Below are 12325 nucleotides of genomic sequence, written 5' to 3' on the forward strand. Positions count from 1 at the left end.
GCTGCTGATTGGCTGAGTGTTGATGAACCTCTGTTTGTCCCTCCTACAGGCTCAGGGAAGAATCTACGGCAAACTGAAGGAGGAGAACTTCTTTGGGCCGAAGGAGGAGGTCAAACTGGAGACTCACATCAAGATGGCTGCTGCTGCTGCAGGACGGGTCATTGGCAAAGGAGGCAAGACGGTAAGCTGCAGGAACCACGCTGCGGTGCCGTTTCATTCGAGAAGCATCGTCTGCCCGTCGTAGAGCTTTAAACACTCAGCCTACAACATCCTGACTCTAAGTAGTAACCAGGTTTTGTGTCTGCAGGTGAACGAGCTGCAGAACCTGACGGCAGCGGAGGTCGTGGTCCCCAGAGAACAGACGCCTGATGAAAACGACCAGGTCATCGTCAAGATCAACGGGCATTTCTACGCCAGCCAGGTACATCTCCACTTTCGCACTTTTGTTGCCTCATCAGGACGTTATTTGTTATTATTATTTGATTTTGGTGCATTGAACTGGGATGACCCGACCCAGAGGCCAGCTTATCAGAGGACTCTTCTACTAGAGAACCATGCTGTTAGAATACGTGCAGAATGTGGTTGGACGTTGTTCTGCTGAAATAAACAAGACCTTCCCTGAAAGAGACGTTGTCTGGATGGCAGCATATGTTGCTCCAAAACCTGAATATATCATTCAGCATTAATGCTTCCTTCCAGATGTTCAAGCTACCCATGCCATGTGCACTAATGCATCCTGTACCATCACAGATGCTGGCTTTAGAACTGAGCTGATAACAAGCTGGATGGTCCCTCTCCTCTTTAACCTGGAGGATGCAGCGTCCATGATTTCCAAACATAACCTCAGATTGTGATCCATCAGACCTCAGGACAGTTGTCCACTTCACCTCAGTCCATCTTCAATGATCTCGGTCCAGAGAAGGCGGCGGTGTTTCTGGATCATGTTTCTATCTGGTTTCTTCTTTGGAGAGTTTTAACCTGCATTTGTGGATGCAGCGATGAACTGTGTTCACAGACGATGGTTTTCACAAGTGTTCCTGAGCCCATGCAGTGATTTCCACTCCAGAATAGTGTGTTTTTAATGCAGTGCTGCCTGAGGGCCCGAAGATCACCACCATCCAATAATAGTTTCCAGCCTTGTCCTTTGTGTTCAGAGATTTCTCCAGATTCTCTGAATCTTTTAATGATATTATGAACCGTAGACGATGAAATCCTCTAATTCTTTGTACTTTTACGTTGAGGAACATTATTCTTAGATTGTTGAACTATTTGTCCAAACAGTCTTTCACAGAGTGGTGAACCTCTCCCCATCTTCACTGCTGAGAGACTCTGCCTCTCTGAAATCATCTTTTATACCCAATCATGTTACTGATCTGTTGCCATGGTAATGTAATTAGTTGTAAGATGTTCCACCAGATGTTTTATTTTAGCGCTACACAACTTGTCCTGTTTTTGGTTGATCCTGTCCCATCTTTTTTGAAAACAGGGTTGTAATTAGGGGTTCATTTTTCTGAGGTTACGTACCTAGATTGTTGTTGTTTGTTTAGTAACTCACAACTCTTGCTGTGTGACATTCGGTGTCTTCTCTGACAGACAACATGGGGTAACATGAATCTAACTGACGCACATCAAAGCCACTTTTTCGTACATCTTTCTCTTTTTCTCATCAATATTATGATCGCCTACTTTACAGACAGACAGAGAAATGTTTGTCCTCAGTCAACCTCCACTGTGTTTAATTTGGATGTTGGCAGGTAGAAATGTTGACAAGTGCAGCGACCATGTGACCAAACCTCTCCATCTGCCCCCCCCCTCCCCCCCCTCCCTTCCCTCCCTCAGCTGGCTCAGAGGAAGATCCGGGACATCCTGACCCAGGTCAAACAGCCACAGAAGGGCGGGATGGGTCCGGGCCCGAACCCCCAGGGCTTCGCAGAGATGGGCAGCCCGACACAAGGACTGACTCAGGACCACCAGCCACGCAGGAAGTAAGGGCCCCCGCCCCCCTTCTCACACACCACGGGGCCCCCCCCCTGCCTGACGGACAGACAGACACATGCACGGACAGACGGACGGATACAGGAGAGCGACACACGGACCCAGCGATAGACAGGGAGAGATTTACAGAGGGAGGGAGTACGCCCGATAGAGAGAGAGGCATTTACAGAGATTAAAATCAAAAGATGAAATGAATTAAAAGAAAAAGAGGATTAAGATTAAAGACAACAACAGAGACCAGATGCCAGGCCAGAAGAGAGACCGACTGAGGATGGAGGGATGACGGAACGGAGGGATGGAGAGGGGGGAGGGGGGCGTCCTCCTGGTGTGCCTCGGTGCGGCTGCAGCGCGCAGGTGTAAACAACATGGCCGACATTGTCCTCCACGTTTCCACCCGCTGCAGCGGGACACCGGACACACCAGCAGGGGGCCGTCCGTCCCTCCGTCCCACCCTGCAGACCTCTCCGCCCATCTGCACTCAGTCCTATATTTTAAGGGTGGTTTTTTTAAACATAGAGATATATGTATAGAAATGTTTTATTCAGAGCTATTATTGATAGATGCAGTGAGGCGGCGCCGGGAGAGGGAGCAGGGAAACCGATGCAGTGGCTCAGGGGGGCGGGGCCCGGGTCTCCCCGGCCCGACCTCCCGGCCAATGAGAAGAGGGGCCGCAGATGTTAACACTGCTCTTTAAGAAGCTCTCTGAATAGCAGAGAGATGAGAAGAAAAAAATTAAAGGATAAAATATGAGGTTGTAAATATATAATCTTCATGGAAATGTTAAAGGATGCTGCGTCTCGCCACTTTGCCTTTTTTTTTTTTATAAAGGGGTCTTCTGTATGTTTCCCAGCCCCCTCGTCTATGACATGTAGCATTGATGTAGCCTACAACGGAGCCGGGGGCTGGGGGGGGCACCGAGCACCCCGCACACGCTTAACCGCGTGGCAGAAGACGCAGCGAGAGACAGTAAGGGGTCGAAGGTCGCGGCTGGTCCTGCAGTTCTATTGCAGCGGCTCAGCTCTCACAACTTTGTTCAAACTGCCAGCAGCCATGTTTGCTGGCCAGCGACCCTTCAACGACCTTCAACGGCATATTTTATATATATTATATATATATGATATGTGAGTTAGCCCGGCCCCTCTGGTGAATGTAGTGAAGCCAGCCTGGAAGCTGTGAGGTTTTGCTCCACATGAGACTTCGTTGCATCGTCCCCGCGCAGTCCTGCGACAGGATGGCGGTCCTCAGTGGACCTGAGGGGTGTAAGACCATCGCTGCGCTGAGGTCATCTTCTTCTGTAAAACAAAGATGTCTCTCGTGCTCGTAGTAACGAGGCCTCGCTTCGAGCGCTGGAACCAAAAAACTAAAAAAAGCAAAGTCTTCCAAATCTCCTTGCCTTGAGCTCAGCAGCGGTAAAATCAGACCGAAGGGCAGCGGCTTCCTCACTCTCCTCTCCCGACCCGCTGAAGGCCTGTGGGCGGAGCCTCCAGACCCTGCCTGCATATGATAATGAGGGGCGGGGTCAATGCCTGGATGCTCTCGCTAAGATTAGAACAGATTAGAGAAGAAATGAAAAAGAAAAAAAACCTACCTCAGGGTAAAGTTACCTCAGTATTCCTAACTTTTGTTTTGCTTGCTGGTGTTTTATATGAGAAGAAAAAAAAGAAAAGAAGAGCTGATAGTCCTGAATATTTTTATTTTTTTAAGAAAAAAATATTTTTTTTTAGGTATTGTCTTGTTGCTTTGGTTATTTTTTTCTGTTTTTTTGGTGTGATGATGGCTGAGTGAGTTCAGGAGGACAAGGGCACGTTTGATTGTTTTTCAGAGCAGAGAGATCAGATGCTAAGAGGAAATGGGTCGAGTGCCATTTTGCATTTTCAGAAAGGGAAACGCGCTCTCGTTCTTCCTGACGTCTGATTGGAGTAGCCGTTGTCTTAAGCGGAGAATTGGCCAATAGGGAGCGGTGTTTACTCGAGAGGGGGTCCTAAAGTTTGCTCGGGGACCGTACTAAACATCCAGACGACCTCATGGCTCCAGGCCCCCGGTGCCCTGAGGGACCCTCCTCTACTGCCTTATTTTGATGACATCATCATAAAAGCGCCAAACATTATGAGAGGGCTTGGAAAAGTTTCCCACCTGCTGGGAGGGAACTCAGATCAGAGTGGAGCAGTGATGGTCCATCTACAGCGTAACTGTACATGGAGACAGCAGGGGGCGCTACGCAGAAGGAGCTCTCTGAATGTGAATATTTATTACCTGTGCACTGACCATGACACCTCAGATGCTCCCTGTTGGCCATGTGTGTGCTCAGTGTGTGTGTGTGTGTGTGTGTGTTCACTGGTTTTAAATGTTGTTTTTTTTGTCGGGGGATGTGGTTGGGTGAAACTTAAAAAAAAAAAAAAAAAAAGCAGAAAAAAGTAGGACGAGAACCTATGGCGCCTCCGTCTGTGTCCAACGGACCGAGGATGGAGCGAATCCAAGAACCTTTCAAAAAAAATGGGAGCAAATAGAAAAAGCAAGAGAGTTTAAAAAAACAACAGCAACACGGCCGCGTGATAGATTCCAACCTGTACATAAGATTTTACAGAGGTGATCACCATACTTTTGTATTTTTGGAGAAAAAGCATAAAAAAACCAGAATGGGAACAGCTGTTGAGAAAAAGGAAAGTCACTGAAGGACACTGCCAGATATCTCTGAGTCTTTTTAATGTCCTCCCTGCACTCATCAGCTAACCCGCCAGCTCACCTGCCAACAGGGGAAATCTATTCTGTCGTGTTGATGCTTCCATTTTTTCCCAGAGGTGCTAAACTTCACGGGACGCGCTGGTCCCGTGTCGAGTTTCCACCTCTTTCCAAACCATAGAGCTCAGTTCACAACCACCAAGACACACTATTTAGGATTCATCATTCAGCCTCCTACAGACGTTTGGATTTATTTTGTTTTATTTCGTTTTGATTTTTGATTTGATTTACTTTCGACAATACAGCAAGCTTTATTTGGACGTGACATCTGGGGACGTACTGTTGCACTAATTGATAAAAATATGTGGACAACGTCAAACTATCGAAACGACTGAGAACACCTGATGTAAAACTTTAAAGAAAAGAGGCGGAGCACGGAGGGACGGGGAGAGGACGGAAGGGCGGGGGACGAGGGGACGGGGACAGACGATGTAGAGACACTTCTCCCTCTGACCCTGTCCTCTCTGCTCCCCCCCCCCCCCCCCATCCTTCTCAAACCGTCTCCTCCTCCGCCCTCCTGTACTCCGTGAGAAGAGTGAGAAGTTTCTATTTCCTTTATTTAAAGAATCATTTCATTTGGAGCGGGTGGGAACGTCAGGGTCCCTCGCCCTCTCTCGCTGGTCTCCATCGTGTTCGTTTTGCGCACTTCTGTTCAAGACCTTTTGATTTTCTTTACATTTTGACCACCATTTTTTTTTTATTTTTTTTAATTTTTTTTTACACAATCAATGTTCTGACTCTATCGGAAAATGAAAATATTTGATTTGATCATGTTTTGTTCTTTTTTTGCTTTTGAATGCACAAATCTATTAACAGAACAGCTACTAAATAATGATGACGTACTAACATGTAGCTCAGTACATGACGGTAACTGTGCCAAACACACAGGAAGGGGCTCAGTCCAAAATGCAGTATGGAGCCACGTTGAGCGAAACGAGCCGTAAAACTGAAGTCACTGCGACGCTCTTAAGATTCCTCAGAACTTCTCAGGAGTGAAGGCGACTCGTTGATTTGGCGACGTCTCATCTTGGAGCTGAACTCCTCTCATCTCGTCTTGTATGTACGGTAGAGACGGTAGAGACGCAAACATTGCAGGCTCAAAACGACAGAGAGGCGCTTTCACACAGAATGTAGGAAGAACAGCTCTCAGATCTCCGCCTGCTTCCTCACAGGGACACGAGGCGCCGCCATGTTTCCTCTGGTTCTCCTCTCCGACACGAGGAGCCCAGATCTCATCACTTCTGGGCCTAACGGTGACCTCCCCGTCCTTTCTTATGCAAGTTGAGAGAGATATATTCACGATTAGTGTCGGCTGGTGGGGAGGGAAGGGGGGGGGGGTGAATGTGGGAGGAGGGGGGGGCACGCGATCATCGACCGCTCCCGATCATGTGATCACACAGGAGTTTGTTGTCTGTTTAACAGTTTCCTGAACATTGGAGCCTATTAATGAAGTGCTTCATATTACTGCTGATCCTCTTCAACAACACGTTAGTATGTAACACGCGTGTTATTATCAGCTGGTGTTTGTTCATGGGTTCATGCCTTCAGCTCTCCTCTGACTCCTGAGCGGAGCGGCGTCACTTGTAAACCTTAAACGGCCTCATGGGGTCCGTGAGAGGAAACCTGAACATGAAAGCTGCACAACCAAAACAACGAGCTGAAAGAGGCTAAAACAACTACAGCAGCTTTAGATGATGCTCAGCAGTAATATGAAGTTCATCTGCAGCTTCGTGTTTCAGGCACAAGAGCGGAGCTTTGTTTTGTAGACAGCTGACAGACAGACTCCTCCTCCTCCTCCTCCTCCTCCTCCTCCTCCTCTTCCTCCTCTTCCCCCCAGACATGGGCTGAGTCTGGACTATTCTGAAACTAAACCGAGCAGCGAAGAAACAAACAAACCTCTTAACACATAACTAGGAAAGCTACCTCAAAGCATATAAGCAAACTCAGCTAGAAGATTGTTTCTTTTATTTTCTTCAGAGCGAACAGTCGGTCAGACAGACAGAGCGAACGGTCTACGTTACAGCACACTCACATTTTCTTTTCTTTTTCCACTTTTTGACTTTAATTTATTTTTCGTTTTTTTAAATTGTACCTCTCCAGCTTAGAGATGGGACTGTAAAAATAAATGAGTAAATAAATGAAAAAAAAAAAAAAAAGACAAAAAAGCCCAATATGGACACATTGTGGTGCAGGGTGGCGTGGGGGCGAGGGCGGCCGGAGCGTGTCGGGGCGCCTGATTGGTCCGGGTGTGGGCCAATCACAGCAACAGGAACAGTTTGTGCTCTGCAGCGTCACCGTTCACAGCCGATGCTCGTCACTTTCTTTAAATCACTACGTCACACTGCTGATGTCATTTCCACTTCCTGTTTCTGACCATCGAACGAGCCTCAGTCCTCCGTCAGCTCCGCCCTGCTGCTCCGCCTCCCCTTCCTGTGATCTCACCTCCTGAATCAAGGGGCACAACACCTGTAACCATGTAATTGTTTTGTTGATCTACCTCTTAGGAAAAAAAAAAAAAAAAAAAAAAAATAGATAAATGGTAATTTGTTTTTTTAAAAGGACAAAAAAAAAAGTTGCTCGAAAGAAATATAGGTAAATGAATAACTGGGTAGTGGCATCTCCATATACTGTAGTGGATAGTCTATTAAAGGAAAAACTTGTACTTCTTCCAAAGATGATTTTGTTTTCTTTCTCCTTAGTTGTTTCTGAAAGGATTATAAAATTAAATAATAAACTGAAAAGGGGAGACACAAATTGACCACCGGTTTGTAATTTTCTTCTTCAAAAACCCAACATAAATGAGATTTCTTTTTCCAATTAGCATTCTATTTTCTTCATTTCATTAAACTTACTTTTTTTTTTAAAGTTCAAATTATTCACGTTTTGTTTTGGTTGACTTCTAATTTTCTCTCTTTTTTTATGACAGCAGATTGTATCTCGTGTTTGGGTGCATTTAGCATTTTCTTTCTCTCTATGAAAAGCCTACATGAGTTAGAGCGCCCTGCGAGGACCTTTTCACCGATCCATCATCTACTTTCACTTCTAACGAGTCGTTTGAAAAAGCAAATGGACCTGTTGTTTTACCTGACTGTGTAGCTGCAGGTGGAAGGGGGCGGGGCCTGTTTCACCTCTGTTCTGAGCTGCATTCATGTCGAGCCTCACATGTCTGTGCTGTGATTGTGCAGCCGTGACGACAGTCTGCTCAGCAGAGGGTCAGGTCCGGCTCCCTCCACCAGGTGGCGCCTTTGGTCTTCACAGTATATGGACTTTCACCCTCTGCCTGCCTGATTCCTTTAGTCCTCATCAACACTTGTTTTAAACTCCTTGTAAACAAAACAGAGCATAGATATGAATGTGCTATTAAAAGATGAGAAAATGGACTCTGTTGGCTCTTCGTGTGCTTCATTTGATAATTTATCATCACGGACACAGACAAAATAATAGTAGTAAATATATATATATATATATGAGTTATTGAATGAACTGAATAATGATTTAAAGCCAACAATAAGGAGGTGCCATGAAATACCAACAATGAGAAAAAGTTTTTCCTCTTCTGGGTCGTTCCAGCATGTCGCTGCGGGACGTCCCACACAGTCCTGTTATTCAGGTGAGCTGTCCAAGGTCCTGAACAGGTAAAAGCTCAGTAGAAGAGGTGATAATAACTGACATCTGAGTTGACTGATGCCACTGTACAATGTACACTTCACAGACTTTTATCTAAGTCAGCCTTGTTTTACTACTGACATGTTCAGAGTGTGATTCTAATGTCTCTCACTGTTATTGAAATGATTTCTACAATGTTGGACTCCGTTTCATCAGAAAGCAGCTGTAATGTCGCGCTGCTCGAAGCCACCAGACTCCACTAATAAAAACAGCATTTTAACATGTAGAGTTGAGTCTGGTGGCTTTGAACAGAGTAATATAGGACTGTGAGTATGTAGCCTAACATTCATAATACAGACATGTTAATATCGATCAGTGATATCTATCAGTGGTCCTTTAGCTTTGTAGATTTCCCAAGTGGAAAGAATAAAGAATGCAAAGTTGATCCTGGTGAGCATCGTCAATAGGAGAGCATATTATAACATATTCATGACGTTTTGGACAACATACCGTACTGCGAGTCGGGTAAGGAGCTCGGACATCAGGAGGGAGCTCGGAGCAGAGCTGCTACTCCTCCGTAAACTGGAGGGTTTCCGGGCACACTCAACTGGTAGGAGACCTCGGGGAAGGACCAGAACACGCTGGAGGGATTATATCTCCCATCTGGGCTGGGAACACTTCGGGATCCTCCAGGAGGAGCTGGAAGATGTTGCAGGGAAGAGGGAAGTCTGGACCAACCTGCTGCCACTGCGACCCGATCCGGATCAAGTAGAAGAAAATGGATGGATACTATAGCATGATATTTTATGACATTTACGACGACATACTAAGGTGTGACTTTTTTTTCTCATATTTTGAACGACCTGTTATATAGTATGACTTTTTTGACTAATTCTGGAGGTCTAGCCTTAGATTGAGAAGCAGAGGTACAGAGGTTTTCACTGTCACCCCTCAGTGGAGATCGATGGCGGCCTCTGGGCCAACTATAAGAATACTATTTTCAAATTTTGGACGACATGACTTTTTTTTAATCATATTTCGGACGATATACTATAGTATGATATTTCTTTCACATTTTGGATGAGAAACATATGAATATTTCGTGAGATATATATATATATATATATATAAAATTGTATTTAGTTATAGGAGTTATCACCTCAGCTCAAAAATGTACTCAACAATATGGAATGTGTACTTTTGCCTCTTCACCACATGAGGGCATCATTTCAACATGAATATGTTTTCATTGTGATGAAAGTGCTGACTTCCTTTTGTAGTTTGAAGAATCAGGTGCAGAAAATTAATTTTAATATTAAGAGGTCAAGAACTTTCTGTGATGAGTTTAAAGACGTTTGCACTGCTGATAGCTGTTACACAATCTGAAATATAACTGCATGACTTCATCAACAGTTGATTTAAAGACGACTTCTGTCTGAGAAACACGTCTCAGTTGTGGAGAAACTTCTGTCAGCGCTTCTTCCACGGTCACTGCTGTGAAAACTGATGGCTGCGGGTCATTGGGGAAACTTCACAGGTCAAAGTTAATTTCACCGTGAAAGTGCAGATTTATTTGCTGGTTCAACGACATCTTTATATCACTTCACTTTGAAATGAAGCTGCAGGAGGAATTTCACTGGATCTCAAAACCTGATCGGATAATCTGTAATCTGTAATCTGTAATCTGTGATTGTCAAAATTAAATGTGACAGGCATCATCATACCTGTAACGATGACTCACATTTAATTTCACTTCCTATCACGTTATTTGGACATAGATCCACTGTCTCATTACTGTACCATTCAAACCAGCGGTGTAATTTTTACTGGTGGCCTATAACTATCCCATATGCAACTTCCAATTGTTAATGATAGAAGTTTATCTAAATATCAAATTTAATTCCGCTCATTATTTCATATCCAGAGTTGTACATCTGTTTGGCCAAAGAAAGCACAATGAAACAGATAGATTGACTGAATCAAAGCTATAATTTTTTTTTTCCAAAACACAATGTCTTCATTTCTCAATAGTTTTTCATAAATAATCTATATTTAGAACGGCCGCCGATCCTGTTATACATAGATGCTGCTTCCGCTTCTTTTAAATCAGACAAAAATCGCTTTAGAGTGCGTTTGTTAACAACGAAAGTCTATAACGTTTTATTTAGAAAGAGTGTAGCGTACATGTAATCGGTCTACTTTTACCATTATTGTGGTTCCCAACTGGGGCCACAAGAGGGCAGTGTAAAACCTGCTCTGTGTTACCATGGCGTCAATTAGATCAACTTTAGTGCTATTTTTTTACCAAGTTAACGACAGTTTTTTTCCGTTCAAACTTTACGAACACGATTACAAACAATAGAGTAATAAATAGTAGTACTGTTAGTGGTTCTTACAGTAATTCTACAACAATTCGGGAGAGTCTTACGGTCTTTACTGCCAAGTCCTTCAGTTTGTGACCACCAATTTGTTTGTGATGTACTTATTTTTTCTCCACCTCTATATCTGTGTCGGAAAAATCTATTTCCGGGTTCTCCTCTCACCCATCTGGCCAACTTCATATGCATCAACCTTCATAATACGTTCTGCATTGACCATTGATGGATGAATGTGAGCGTGTCGGAGGCGGATCTACATGCAGGCACTTCCACGTGGATTGTGATTTATAAGGGAACATGGTTGATCTATAAACAGGGTGATCTATAAACGGTGATCTATAAACGGGGTGATCTATAAACAGGGTGATCTATAAACGGTGATCTTTAAACGGGGTGATCTATAAACGGTGATCTTTAAACGGGGTGATCTATAAACGGTGATCTATAAACGGGGTGATCTGTAAACGGTGATCTTTAAACGGGGTGATCTATAAACGGGGTGATCTATAAACAGGGTGATCTATAAACGGTGATCTTTAAACGGGGTGATCTATAAACGGTGATCTTTAAACGGGGTGATCTATAAACGGTGATCTATAAACGGGGTGATCTATAAACGGGGTGATCTATAAACGGTGATCTATAAACGAAGTGATCTATAAACAGGGTGATCTATAAACGGTGATTTATAAACGAAGTGATCTATAAACAGGGTGATCTATAAACAGGGTGATCTATAAACGGGGTGATCTATAAACGGTGATCTTTAAACGAAGTGATCTATAAACAGGGTGATCTATAAACGGTGATCTTTAAACGGGGTGATCTATAAACGGTGATCTATAAACGAAGTGATCTATAAACAGGGTGATCTATAAACGGTGATTTATAAACGAAGTGATCTATAAACAGGGTGATCTATAAACAGGGTGATCTATAAACGGGGTGATCTATAAACGGTGATCTTTAAACGAAGTGATCTATAAACAGGGTGATCTATAAACGGTGATCTTTAAACGGGGTGATCTATAAACGGTGATCTATAAACGAAGTGATCTATAAACGGGGTGATCTATAAACGGTGATCTATAAACGGGGTGATCTATAAATGGTGATCTATAAACGGGGTGATCTATAAACGGGGTGATCTATAAACGGTGATCTATAAACGGGGTGATCTATAAATGGTGATCTATAAACGGGGTGATCTATAAACGGGGTGATCTATAAACGGTGATCTATAAACGGGGTGATCTATAAACGGGGTGATCTATAAACGGTGATTTATAAACGGGGTAATCTATAAATGGTGATCTATAAACGGGGTGATCTATAAACGGGGTGATCTATAAATGGTGATCTATAAACGGGGTGATCTATAAACGGTGATCTATAAACGGGGTGATCTATAAATGGTGATCTATAAACGGGGTGATCTATAAACGGGGTGATCTATAAACGGTGATTTATAAACGGTGATCTATAAACGGTGATCTATAAACGGTGATTTATAAACGGTGTGATCTATAAACAGTGATTTATAAACGGTGATCTATAAACGGGGTGATCTTTAAATGGTGATCTATAAATGGGGTGATCTATAAACG

At 43.8% G+C, this 12325-nt stretch overlaps 1 protein-coding gene across 1 annotated transcript in view; it reads left to right on the forward strand.

Annotated features, from left to right (window-relative positions):
- Positions 1-6049, forward strand: part of igf2bp1 (insulin-like growth factor 2 mRNA binding protein 1) — a 42293-nt gene extending 36244 nt beyond the window's left edge. Inside the window, exons 13-15 of the mRNA XM_069177339.1 lie at positions 50-181; positions 308-421; positions 1840-6049. Coding sequence (XP_069033440.1) covers positions 50-181; positions 308-421; positions 1840-1989 — 396 coding nt within the window. The 3' untranslated portion in view covers positions 1990-6049. The remainder of the gene's footprint in view (positions 1-49; positions 182-307; positions 422-1839) is intronic.
- The last annotated feature ends 6276 nt before the right edge of the window (positions 6050-12325 follow it).

Source organism: Embiotoca jacksoni, unplaced genomic scaffold (assembly GCF_022577435.1).
Source record: "Embiotoca jacksoni isolate LCO1_2020_lvr unplaced genomic scaffold, fEmbJac1.0.p SCAF_71, whole genome shotgun sequence".
Classification (NCBI taxonomy): Eukaryota; Metazoa; Chordata; class Actinopteri; family Embiotocidae; genus Embiotoca; species Embiotoca jacksoni.